Source organism: Micropterus salmoides, unplaced genomic scaffold (genome assembly GCF_014851395.1).
Source record: "Micropterus salmoides isolate LMB-PRFRI ecotype aquatic unplaced genomic scaffold, ASM1485139v1 Ms_hic_scaffold_11, whole genome shotgun sequence".
Lineage (NCBI taxonomy): Eukaryota > Metazoa > Chordata > Actinopteri > Centrarchiformes > Centrarchidae > Micropterus > Micropterus salmoides.
Window position 1 is genome coordinate 18,624,138 of NW_024040152.1, and position 13,203 is coordinate 18,637,340.

The following is a 13,203-nucleotide window of genomic DNA, read 5'->3' on the forward strand; positions in this document are numbered from 1 at the left end:
CTCCAGCTGCCTCCACCTCAGCACACAGAGAGAACAGGAGAGAGAGAAGGCACAGGACCTGTTGATATCACAGCAATGACTTACAGCACCTACAGAGTGGATTGTACCGTGGATTTTAGCACTTGGAGTTGATGACACTTTTTTTAATAAATTTGGTATTTTGTCTGGTGCCTAAATGCTGTCACTGGGCAAAATGCACTCCAGAGCAAAGTCACGGAGTTGTGACAACTACCTGAGTATTAAGGTACGAGCTTGAAGTGTGTTTTCATAACACTGGAAGTTTCTGTTTCTTTCTGTGTGTTTTTGCAAGTATCTTAACTTTTTTCCTTTTTCTTCTGTATTGAGTATAAACCTGGCATCTTGGGAACCTTTCTTGACTGTGTGTGTGTGCGCGCGTGTGTGTGTGTGTGTGTGTGTGTGTGTGTGTGTGTGTGTGTTATTGTGTACATTCAGCAGATGAATGTTTCTGTCTCAGCACGTCGACAGATGATATTTTGACTTCTTGCTCTGTAGCCTAAACACATCAGGTAGCCTTTTATCCATGCATCAAGAGAGGGAGAATAATAGTTTTGCTGATCTGGCATTATATTATTGCTTGGTATATTTTCATTCACTTTCAGTTATTAATATTTGATTCAGTGATAGAATTTAACACATCACAGTGTATAACTATAAATACATTCTCATCAAAATCTTGTCTGCTGCTTTCAGATACTTGCCTGTTTATTGTACTCTATGTTCACTTCGAAGGGCATTGGGAGTGTAATTCTTCATTGATGGCCCAACAACATTTTCTCCATCTGTTGAGCTACAACCAAATACAGTGAATGTCCTCTGTGATTAAAACATATTAGGTGTGCAGTATTGAAAGGGAGCTAAACAATGGAACTCATAAATACCACATATTTCAAATTTTCAGTTATAGTATGTCTTCTGTAAATACAGACATCAACATATTGTGTGCCATCATGAGCAATGGTTGGAAAATCTTTTTAAAAAACCCAACAACAATGAAAAAAAGATTTGATGCAGGTGCTTTTTTTAAATCATTTTTGGAGTCCGTGAAATACACAAGTTTTTATCATCTCTGATAAGTTTGTTTCCTTATCATCCTCCCACTTGTTTTGGTATGCACCCATGCTATATTTACCATGCAGACTTTGTTAATCTCCTTTGTCTCTTCTGTAACTGCTCATCATTGCTCTGAGTGGCTGAAGGACCTCCATTCACTTTTTGTCTGTCCTTTATTCAGCAGCCCAATCAAATGTGTGAGTGTATGTGTGTGTGTGTGTGTGTGTGTGTGTGTAAACAGTGCAACATCTATCTATAGGGTTGGCAAGGTCTGTCAGGGCTGTTCAAGAACAATATCCTGTCAATGTTGTTAACATCCTGTGGGACAAAGTCATTAGTTTCCTACTGCCATAAATCAAGTCTTTCTGATAACCAGTGTGGGAATCTGTAAAATCTTACCCATTACCCCACAGATTCTTTTAGTCTTATTTACTTGCATCTTTTGTTGTGCGTAATACTGTTTAATGCCCCAGCTTGAAAACAATATGTAAGCCTTGCATTTTACAATGTATCCTATAGCCTGATGAAACTGAAATGTTTTTATAAGTTGTTGTAAATGAAAGGAAAATTAAAAATAGTAACTTTTGCTGTAGGCCGTTGCCAGTTTATCACCTCCGGACGTCCATTATTGTTGCACTCACTGTCACCTCACAGACTTAGTTGTGTTTGTCAGACAATCAGTGTGGGCCTCTTGGGTGTTAAAGTTTATCTTCTAAGATAACATTATAACTTTTACTAAAGTGTAGTTTTACAATGCCATTCTAATATAATTATCCTGTCCACCAAAGAGTGTGCTCTGTAGTGTTCATACACAGAGAGAGGTGGATGGATCTTCGTGCAATGTATCTGTGATGTCATACGTGTGTGGTGTAAAATGTGTACACACATTTTACAAGTATATTAAACTGAGACACTTGTCTTAAGCTGAGACACTTGTGTGAAAGCAGAAGTCAGATCTGCAAATGGCACTGATAGCGCCCAGGAAAATATGTTTAATAGAGCAATATTTTGATTTAACAAAGATCTTTGTCTTTATCTTTGCATTATTAAGTCAACATTTCTCACTTGGTTATCTCTGTTTGATAGAACTAATGAGGGCTAAGGTTGCTCTTAAATGTATTGGGAGTTATTAGTACAATGTTAAGATCTTTTGTCTGACATCACATCCCAGCCCTTCTCTTCGTCTCTCCTCCTATCATAAGATAAGATTTGGTACAAATCAAAAGCTGAATCCAACTGCGGGTTCAATGGTAAAATCTCTCTAGGCTCTTTTGTTGGTGTCTTGGCACCTGGCAGCGGGGCAGGTCTGAGCAACCTGTGGCCTTTGTCAGCTCGCTGCCTTTGAGGCTGTTAGCAGGTTGGTTAGTGAACAGCCTGAGTAGGGGCTCCAGGGCTCTCCTGTTACACTCCCCTGGTGGCTTCATGCTCCACTGGAGGCCTGGTAGGCAGTGCCTTTTGTGTCCGTGCCTCACTAAATGTGTCAGTGACCACCTCTCGCTCACTCTCTCTCTGTCTCTGTAGGTCTCTCACTTTTTCTTTCACTGTGACGCACCCCTTCTCTTTTTCTATCCCTCTGACTTTGATTATTTTCTTCCACTTTGCAGTGCTGTGCTTTTAGGGTTACTAGCTAATGAACTATTTTTCCATGGTATATATTTCCCATATAATTTACAAATAAAATGCTATTTTCAGCTTTGTAGTGGCTTACAAACTTTCACTGACATTGTAGTATTGGTTCCCAACCCAAACTTAGACTTAATATTACAGATTATCAAGCCTCTATGTTTGTTTCATTTAGAGACAAAACCTCTATCGTCTAGCCTACGTACCAGCTCTTTGTGCCTTCTGAACAGCTGGTTTAGACAAGAGTGTCCCACCTAATTACCACTTCGGTCCTCCATCAGACAGGCGGCCGCTTACAAAGACCTGGCATCAGAAAGGGTGGGACTTCCCAATCTGCTCCTGTCCCAGTTTGAGGCTAGACATACACAACCATACACACTGCATTCCTCTGTGGCTCAGAGCGGATGGGAAGCTAAGCTCAGTTGGCTAAGCTCAGTCGTTCTGCTGAGACTTGCAGATATATCTCCCACTAGCCAGGTGACACTTTTTGAAAAGCTGCAAATGCTACCTAACAATTGGAAAGCCATATATTTTGTTTGTGCCATATAAGTGCATTTTTTTGTGTGCCATAACATTACATGGGCAGCCACCCCTGTGCAACAGGTTGAATAGCATTTAATTTGATTATTCAGCTCAAGTCTCTGCTATGTTGGGTAATTCTTCAAAATACTATCCCTGTCACTACCACTGTTTTTTCTGCCTTGGGAACCTGAAGAAAAAATTTGCTGGTCTTTTCTAACTATGTAGTGAGGGCTTTCCTCCCATTGTTAGCGTTCCTCCAATGAAACACCATGTTATTCTTCTCCTCCCGGGTGCAACAGTGACTAATGCCCAGAGACATTTTTGTCTCACTAAAAGCAGCCTGACTGCTAATGGAGGTGGGCGTTTTGTTTCAGGGCACCAACACTGTACAGCACATACCACTTAAACAGGCGGAGTGCACAATGAGCGCCTTGTGGTAGAGTCGTGGCATGTGTACCAATGCACTGAACTGTACTCACTCTCCTCTAATTGATTGTGCCGAGCAGCTTAGATCAACAGGACAGATCCTACAAAGGGTGAAACATGGGCTGTCTGACAAGCTAGATTCACCGGAGCACAGGTGATCTCTTTATTTCTAGCCATCCTTTTTTACACACTTTTATTGTCATGTAAATGCAGTTTAGACATTCAGGTGAAAGTTATTCTGAGGAGCTGCATCCTCAACCCCCACTTTCTTCAATATGGTTCGTAGTTGTCATAGTGTGGGACTTTCCCTGGCATTTCTATCTGTATGGTTATCATTGGAGGCAGATGTCTATATTCCGCTGTTGTGTTCCATTTGGGAAGAACAGATCGCTGAGGGATGTTTGGCCTTGGCTTTGACTGGTGAGAGGAAGGTCATAGCTTGAACTGAGAACATAACTACAAGACCAGGTCAACCTCAACCAGGACTGCTGTAATCCCAAATGTCCCATCTCGTTCCCGGATGAGTTGTAACTAACTGTGTCAGACATGTCATCTGTTCTGGTGGGGACAGGTGGTGGTGGCCCAGGTCATGTACGGGCCAGATAATTGTCAACAATGAAGATTGTTATTAGTGGGTAACATTGCACCATTCCGGCTGCAACTGGACTCCAGACTGGACTTTCCATTTCTGCTGTTTGTGTTTGCTGACAGTGATGTCACTCCCACCAGGTGTTTCCCTTCGCTCTGATGGAAAGACCATCATGGCTGACATTTCCTGTCATGTTCAACCTTCCTGACTGTCTAGCTAAGTGGGATCATGCTCAGTATGCTCAGTCATGTGCATAATGCAACCATATGTACATGAATTAATGTTATTTGGTTATAGTTTTGCAACATGTATTGATATTTTTAACCATGCTAGTGGCATGGCTCTAAGGATGGCTATGCCGGTCTGTTGACGGTCCAGCACTTTGGTCCAGACTAATATCACAACAACTAGTGAATGGATTACCATGACATATTTGACTTTCATGGGTCTTTTCCTACTGACTTTTGTGATCCACTGACTTTCCTCAAATGCTGCTAAAAGGTTGACATTTCAGGCCTTTATTGGAATACCTCGAAAACCATTGGATAGATTGCCAGGAAATGTTTTAGGAAATTTTTCATCAGCCTTAGCTGTACATTGTGTTTACTATAATAGTACACACGGTAAACATTATAGCCTACCTGCTAAACATCAGCAGGTTAACACAGCAGTTCAAAGTATTGCTGTGCCTAAGTACAGGCTCACAGAGTCTCTAGGAGACTCTTTGTCTTGTTTAAATGTAACATCTTTGTACACAAATGAAAATCCTTGGAATGAAACACACTGAGAGGGAAGAAAATTTGGTTGGCCTGCTCACAGCCCATATTCACACCAAGGCCATAATCTATGATCAAGTAGACATGGCTTTGTTTTAAGGGGTCACAAGCCAAAAGGCACATGTTCATATGTCCATGTAGCATATGATCTCCTGTTTTCCTGTATCTTGGGAGATATTAATGTGGCTTTGAGCCTTCTTGTTACCATCACATATTTAGCACGAGCTTGACCTGATGAAAGATTTCTTTCCCCCAGGACGCTGAGTCTTTGGACAACTGTATCCAGAACACCTTGTCGGCCCTGTACCGACCTTTCAATGCCACCGCTGTCACGGTCCTGTGGCAGCTCTTCAGTGTGGTGGAAAGGCAGTACAGAGGAGACGGCCTCCGCTGCCTCATTGACTTCTTGCTACCTGCCAAGAGGATCCTGCAGGTCATTCAACAAGAAACCTGTGTGAGTTGTTGTGGCACCTGAGGTTAAATCGAGGAATCCATTAATGCCGTCTGAGATTTATTTGAGAATTCATTTGGAGTTACAGTGTAGTCAGAGATTTACCTGTTACTAACCATAGCGATTTCCTGCATGACTGACTCAGATCTCATTTTTGGCTTTCAATCCAACGTAAATAAAAGGTTGAGAAATGGTCAGTGAGGACACAACAAGAAAAGATAAAGTATAAAGCACTCCTAAAACATGTTACTGTGTCAGGGTATGTTTACTTGTGTACTTCCAAAATGTCTGTGACAAAAGTATGTGAGAACAGTGCTACTGAGTGTGAATATCTATTTTTATATCTATATATTTTTATATATAAAAAGTGGGAAGGGGGAGCATCAGACTGAGACAGAGTTGATTATTGTTCCGAAAACAAGCTGAAAAGCAGCCATCCTTCTCTGAATAGGGAAACAAAGAGAACTGTGGTCTGTTTGAGAGGCTGCCATGGTCCCAAAGTGAAATTCAATATTCTCTCTCACAAGCTTTGATTGCTGTGGGTTAGGGCTCTATGACCAAAGCACTGAAACTTTATTCCCCTGTATTCATCTCTGCAGTGATTACACTGTGACGATAGCCATAGAGCAATAGATTCACCTAAGCCTAGCCCCTGAGAATAGCTTGCCGTGCGTGAGAGTCTTTGTATTGTAGGCAATATGAGAGGCTTCAGAGGAAGATCACATCCTCAGTCTTTGCCATGACATTCATAAGAGATGAAAAAAGCCAACCTTTGAGTCTGTTTTTTATTCTGTCACAGTGAAAATTTGTGTTGAGGTTTCTGCAAAACCAGGCCTGATCAGACAGGTTTTCCTCTTTAGTCGAATGATTGCTGACAGTGATTCATCCAGTGCGTCCCACGAAAACATCTTGCCTCTCCATTAAAGTTAAACATGTGTTTGAAAACTCTGTTTGCAGATGTCAGTTGAAATGATGCAAGTCTTACCACAGCTGAGCCATGACACACAGGTGATAATCTTTTATCTTTTAGGCGGGAGTGGGTATTGACTGATTTTTCTGTTTTCTCTCAGGTGAGCTTCAGAGGACTGCTGTTCTATCATGAGGGGTGGCCTATCTGCATCCACGAAAAAGTCGTTCTGCAGCTTGCCCCTCTGCACAAAGTGCGACTTAAGCAAGGAGACTTCTATCTACAGATAGTTCCTTTAGGCCGAAAGACTGCCAAGCTAGTAATAAAATGTTTGTCAGCCAGTGGCCAGGCCATTACAGAAATCCCCATTGCAGAGAGCATGTATGGCAGCGTCTTCACAGCTGAGTTCTTGCAGAATGTAACACGTGACCGAAACCTGCACCCACTACAGAACTGTCTGCTTACAACTGGTACGGCTGTATACAGGACGCCGTGGAAGAACGTGGTCAATCCACTGTTTGTCAGCAGCACGTCGGACGCCATCATGCAAGCACGCTGCAGCAGGGGTGGCTTCCGCGGGCATCTCAGCACCTGCAGCACCAGCGGATCCACAGGGACTCTGGACAGCCATCGCAGCTCCAGAGAGTCCCTGCACTCTCAAGGAGCTGACTCCATCTTTTCTGAGCCCACCTCCCCAAATACACACAACATGGACTCCAGCAGTGAGAACCACAGTGTCAGTGCACCGGACACTGCTACACCCATCATTAAAATTGAAAGACCTACTGAAGAGTGCAGGAGTGAGGATAGTGGTGGGAGAGAGAGGGGGTCCAAAATGCTCTCTTTTAGTACAGACCTCAGTAACCCAGGCCCTCGACGTCGCCTCCCGAGGGACTCTGTAGCCTTTGAGAGCAGGAGACTTTTCAGGAAATCTTACATGGAGGCCCTTCAGAACCCCATGTGCATTGGATCCAGCTCTGAATCCATCCTGGAGGAAAGCCCAGTGACGCCAGGCAGCAGCCTCGACACCCGGACCTCCTCCAGAGAACATTTATCCCGGAGGTTGAGTAGCCGGGGCTGGCTCAGTGGTGATGACTCAAGGCCCAGCACACCTTTACTTTACTTACAGAGGGGTTTGAGGAGTGCAGAGAGACGATCAGACAGACGGTCAAAGTCACTGGAGAGGACTAACAAGACAGGACAGATTAAAAGCCATCGGGAGCGATCCTCTTCTGGAGGCTCATCTAGCATCTCTCCCAAAAAGCTGATGAATGGCTATGCTCTTCGTTTTGGGAAGCTGGATATTGAGGCAGCTTTTCCTGGTTCTGAGAGACGAAGCAGCAAAGATGAGTCAGGTATGTGATGATGCACTGATGTTCAGACCTTTGTTGTGACAACAAAAAACACACTTAAGTTAATTACCAGCAGTAGAAAGTACCTAAGTATGTTTACTCAAGCACTGTCCTTAAGCACTGTTTTGAGATACTTGTCTATTACGTACATAATTAACTAGTTACTTTGCAGATTAAGATTTTACGTTAAAAACATATGAGCCACTGACACCCACCGTATAATACAGATATACAGATAAAATCAGCTCCACTTCAACCAGCTATAAATAACAATGCTGTTTCACACATCACTGCATCCATTCTAATAATTATATCATGTATACTATTTAATACAGTATTAAAATGACCTGTTAGGGGCAACTTTTCATAATAACTTTAGTACGAGTACATTTTGCTAATCCAACTACTACCAAAGTAAAATTCTCAAAGCTGGATTTTTACTCATCATTGAGTACAATGAGGTATTACTACTTTTAATGAAAGGATAAGGCTGGCAATACTGTTTTTGTTATTGTCAAAAAAACCTTGAAAACACCAAAACCAACAATGGATTGATCATAATAACAAGTAACAAAGCTTATTTTGCCACTGAGCTCAGTGTGTACGTGTTTTCGGAGATTGTTTTTATAGAAAATTAAATTATACATTTGTGAGGTTTGTGTGTGAAGTTTTATTTTAAAAATTCACTCCTTCAGTAGGAATGAGGGGCGGTGCGCGAACTTGGGATTTGTTGATAATAAAAAAAATATAGAATAATAAATAAACCTCATTCTTTATGTAAAGGATTTCTATACATCCTCTTCAGCTATACAATAAATAATAATTATTATTAATAACACTTTTGTAATATGGTTAAGAATAGTGTTTTAAGTTTTATTTTCTCCAACAGTGTTTGGATCAACATGACAGTCCATGACTCATCATTTCTTGCTTATCAAATAATACAACCTAAGGGTGAAGTTTCACTCTAAATAGCAAGTTAATGGTGGTTTCTCACCAGGGTGCCTAATCATACCCTGCAGCAGGACTGGTTGCAACAGTTCATCAGGTGGCTCAGTTAGAGTCTGAATGGAGACAGCTCATAGCTCTGAAGCACTGGCAACACTGCTATTGGTGACAGATTGTTTTTCAAAGCTCGTGTATTCTTTGGCACGTTTATGGGACAGGTATGGCCCTTCCCAGAAAACAGAACTTCAGTCACAACTGTGTTTTCTTTACAGCTGTCAGTCTGTTTTTTTGTGTTGGTTCATGAGTGGTAGATCAGGAAAGCTCAATGTTAGAGTACCACCTAGGGAATCATGCTGTTTTTAGAAAACACGGATTCTTCCGTGAATTGAAATGTGAGGTAAAAACTGGCTGACTTTATTTAAATCTCTGAATCTTAACCGTGGACTATGCCAGACCATAGCTCAGGTTGTTAGTACTGATTTCTAAAATAAATACATGTAATAAATGCACACCACTCAGCAAAAATACAGTAGTTAAATCACATCACTGTTGCATTCCTGAGATTACCTTCAGCTGTTGCAAAGCAAGTTTCCCACAACGACATTTCAAAGGCAACAAAAGATCCTGTAAACCCTGTAAACCAACCACAGGGACCCCAACATCCCGCAATGATATGACCCTACAGTGTTATTGGGGCTGGGGGCTGCACTGATCCCAGATGGGTTGTCTCATTTACAAAAGTTTCCTTTGTGAATCAATCAGCCATTGGGGATCCATGAAAAAGCCTTTCAAACTATGCCTGTGTCTTTGGAGAGTCTTTTCAGTCCAGAAACACAATACCTAACTTGCACTGACTCAAGCCACTCTGACAAAATACTCCAGAAGGGTTGAATTACTTCATATATAAGTCAGCAAACTCTTCAATATCAAAACACATCCTCCGTTATTTATGTGATCAGTAACGCAAAGCTCTGGCCACCAGTGCAGATTTGGCCTCTTTGACAGCTATAAAAATGTGTCCCGCAGACTACACAGAAAAACAGACTTTCACACAGAACAATACTCAGGAGGCTTTTCTCTACGTTTGTCACTTCCTCTGAAAACAAAGCTATTTAGGAAACATGCAGCAAACACGAGCCAGGCCACACAGTCGCACAGGAAATGCACTGACTGACAATAGGGGCTGAGCTGGGAGGGTTTACTGTCACAGAACAGGTTTTCTGTTTATTTTCAAGCCTAGTAGTGCATGGATGACTGATGTTTTAAAAGGACCTAGCTTATGGCTATGGCTCTAGGGATGGTAATTCGGTCAGCCTGCCAGTCAGTTAGTTAGTCCACCACTTTGGTCCAGACTGAAATATCTCAACAACATGGATTGCAATAAACACACATTCATGGTCCCAAGAGGATGGATCCTATTAACTGGTGTTCTCTTAGAGGGCTATGTCTATACTCACAGAATCTGGAGGTATGATATAACTAATGATCCCACCACCATCAGGTCAAGATTTCACTTTGTCTAAAACTTTGGTTTATGACTAAACACCTGCAAAACTATTGACATACCCATCAGCCTCAGCTACCTTGTACTCTTCAGTGCTTACACTAGTAAATTCTATCATGCAAACATGCTAAACTTGGATGGGGACCTCAGTAAACATCATGTTATCAGCATGTTAATATTGTATGTTAGCAAGCTGGCATTATCATTTAGCTCAAAGCATTGCTGTCCTTTATTATACCCTAATAGAGTTTGATTCCTATTACGTGGTATTTTAAATGTTCTTATAACATGTTCAAGTGTTAACATTTGTCACAGTTCTGGTGGAGCTGCCTTTAGGTCCAATTACTGCAAACAGGAAGACAGCAAGCTGCAAACAAAGGAGCTGTCATACTTTTAAATGACCACAAATCAAATATCTTTTACTTTTCCTGTCTTAATACTAATGGTTGTACTCTGCCAATTGTTTACAGTTATTTTAATTGATTAAATGATCTAAAAATATCCAATGTCTTGGCCAAAACTCCAAAATATTTAGTTTTCTATCAAGTATGACAGAGAGAAGCAGCAAAGCATTTGTTGCTGAACAATGTTATGTTGAACAGCTATTAAACAATTGTTTACATTCTTCATTGGACAAGGCACAGTGAAGTACCCAGTTGAATGTAAAGATAGTGTACTCTTTGTGAAGATTGGCATTCTGTTTTGCTGCCTTTGGAATAGGATAAAGTCTATAAACTACGGTACCACTTGGGAATGTCAGGAGCAACATTCCTTAAACAGAGCCTGGAGGTTTAGTGGGCTGAAGAGGAGGATGCAAAGCTTTAAGATTCTAATAATGCCAGAGTTACCCGTAAGTCAGGCTGACTATACACCTGGTCTCCATGATGACTCAGTGTGAACTCACTATTAAAAAACGCGTATCTCACCACTAATAAACAATTGTTTGATGAGGTATTGTGATTAGGTAAGAAAGTACTCAGGTGAAAGGAAGTTTCTAATTTCCAAAGACTGTACTGTATTTTTGTTGCTCAGTAAATATCACTTAGAAAATCTATCAGGTTTGTGCCCACCATTTATCATTCTTTCTACAGGACAGCATGATGACACCATCAGCAGTGAGAGCAGGTGGCACAGGCACAATGGAGAAGAGTCACACAGTCCCAAAGCTGCCAATGGGACGGCCATCAGGCTGGCGTCAGTGTCAAGCTCTTCCTTTGAGAGTAACTCAGCCCTCCCCACGCAAGTGTCAGAGGTCAATGAAGAGCTGCTCACATCGGGTGCTGTGATTATGCCAGGTAGGGGAGTGTGAGTCGCACACAGCTCATATTAGTTGCTTGAGCTGCATTTTGACACATGCACACACATTATGCGCACCAGAACAAGTAAACTCATTCAGTAGTGTTGTACTGTTTGTTGTATTGACTTGTAAATACTTCACATATCATGATGTACCACATGTCCAACATGTCTTCTCGACTGCTGGGAAATAACAACAGGCCTTAACACAGGATATTGTGCCATTAGCAACATTAGTTTTGTAACCCACCGATAGAATAACATTGACATGATAACTGCTCAAAGCTTTACATTCTCGACATGGAAAGTCATAGTAGATACATGAGTTTGTTGACCCACCTGCCGGCCTTCTTTCTTTCAGGAAACAGAGATCGCAGTGGGAGGGCAGTGCTGCAGGTGTGCACGAGAGCTCAGGTGTGGACAGGTGAGAGTTGCACGGTCAATGACCTCACCTGTTTACTGGGCTACTACTACTCCACTCTGCGGTAAGTCACGCACACTCAGGGTTTATTTTGTCTACGTTAAGAACTCACACCTGTCCCTTTCCCCTGAGGTGAACGTGACTATTGTCCCATATATTTGACATTTTTCTGATGTTCCCTAACACGGCAGCTGTTATTTAAAGCTTATAGAAAAAGTCAGTATTTTTATATAGTGCATTGTCAGTAAATGTGAGAGTGAAAATACGTCAGTTGTCAGTCTAATAGGGTCAAAGGGTTTGGCATTATTAGATATTTGTTCATGTTTAGATTCCTGATTAGACATTACAGCTTTTTGTAAAGCAGTATAATACATACATTCACTAAGGCTATCACCAAAAGTAAATTGATTTGTTGGACCTAAAAATGTCTCCGATCTACAAGTGTCACAAAACAATCAGATGCTTCTGTGTTCAGGTTTTCGTCAATTATCAGACCATGGCAATCTTTAAGCTTATGTAAAAAATGTATGGTATACATGCAATCAGTTGTCTGTCTCAGAAAGTACACTAACTGTAATACTTTGGTTTCAGGAAAGAAAGGCGTGAACAAGGCTTAACTGTTGTAATAGACAGCAGGAGGCAGCAGCCTGTTCCAGCTCTGTTGTCATTTCTGTCTGAATTGCAGGTGAGCCCACAGTGGAAAATATGTAATTACCCTCCAGCACACGCCCAAAGAGTTTTAAGACCCTGCTATATCTCTGTTGTCTTCCCAGCTGTAATACTACAGCTATGTCTCTCTCAGAGTTACACTATGGCATTCCTTACACATTTCCTATTGTTCTACCTCTCAGTCTCTGACACAGTTTTTTTTTTTTAAAGAGGCGCACCTTCATTTTGTAGCGACCGCAGCTCCAAGACATTTTTCTGAAAAAGGTTGGCCTCTGGGCTCTTGTGGAGGAGCCTGTGCTTACTTGTCTGTTTTTAACCACACACTGGGAGTGGGCTGGCTGCAGCCGACTCGCAAGAGACATCTCATCATGTTATGATGATGAGTTTCTTTCTGATGAAAGGATGATAATCCTGTAAACCACACATACATTATAAGGCACTTGACATGGTTTAGCTGTTCATGTAAAAAAATCTACATGTGTTTTAATTCACATTCTTCATTTTAACTGACTGTTAAAACTGCTTGTGCGTGTTTTTTGCAGACATTAGTACCAAATGCACTTTACTCGGTTCTCTTTCTGGTGGACAAGGAGGCAGCAGCCAAACCAGAGAGAGACCTTTATGTCCAGGTAAAGAAAGACTCTTGTT

General features: G+C 41.5%; 1 protein-coding gene across 3 annotated transcripts in view; it reads left to right on the plus strand.

The window, feature by feature from the left end:
- Positions 1–13,203, plus strand: part of zgc:158766 (uncharacterized protein LOC100009641 homolog) — a 23,769-nt gene continuing 10,566 nt past the window's right edge. For 2 of the 3 annotated variants that reach the window (XM_038711630.1, XM_038711632.1), the window contains exons 1-7: positions 1–244; positions 5,264–5,461; positions 6,529–7,720; positions 11,261–11,464; positions 11,827–11,950; positions 12,478–12,571; positions 13,098–13,184. In XM_038711630.1, coding sequence (XP_038567558.1) covers positions 176–244; positions 5,264–5,461; positions 6,529–7,720; positions 11,261–11,464; positions 11,827–11,950; positions 12,478–12,571; positions 13,098–13,184 — 1,968 coding nt within the window. In that variant the 5' untranslated portion in view covers positions 1–175. The remainder of the gene's footprint in view (positions 245–5,263; positions 5,462–6,528; positions 7,721–11,260; positions 11,465–11,826; positions 11,951–12,477; positions 12,572–13,097; positions 13,185–13,203) is intronic. The other variant, XM_038711631.1, reaches the window with a different exon arrangement.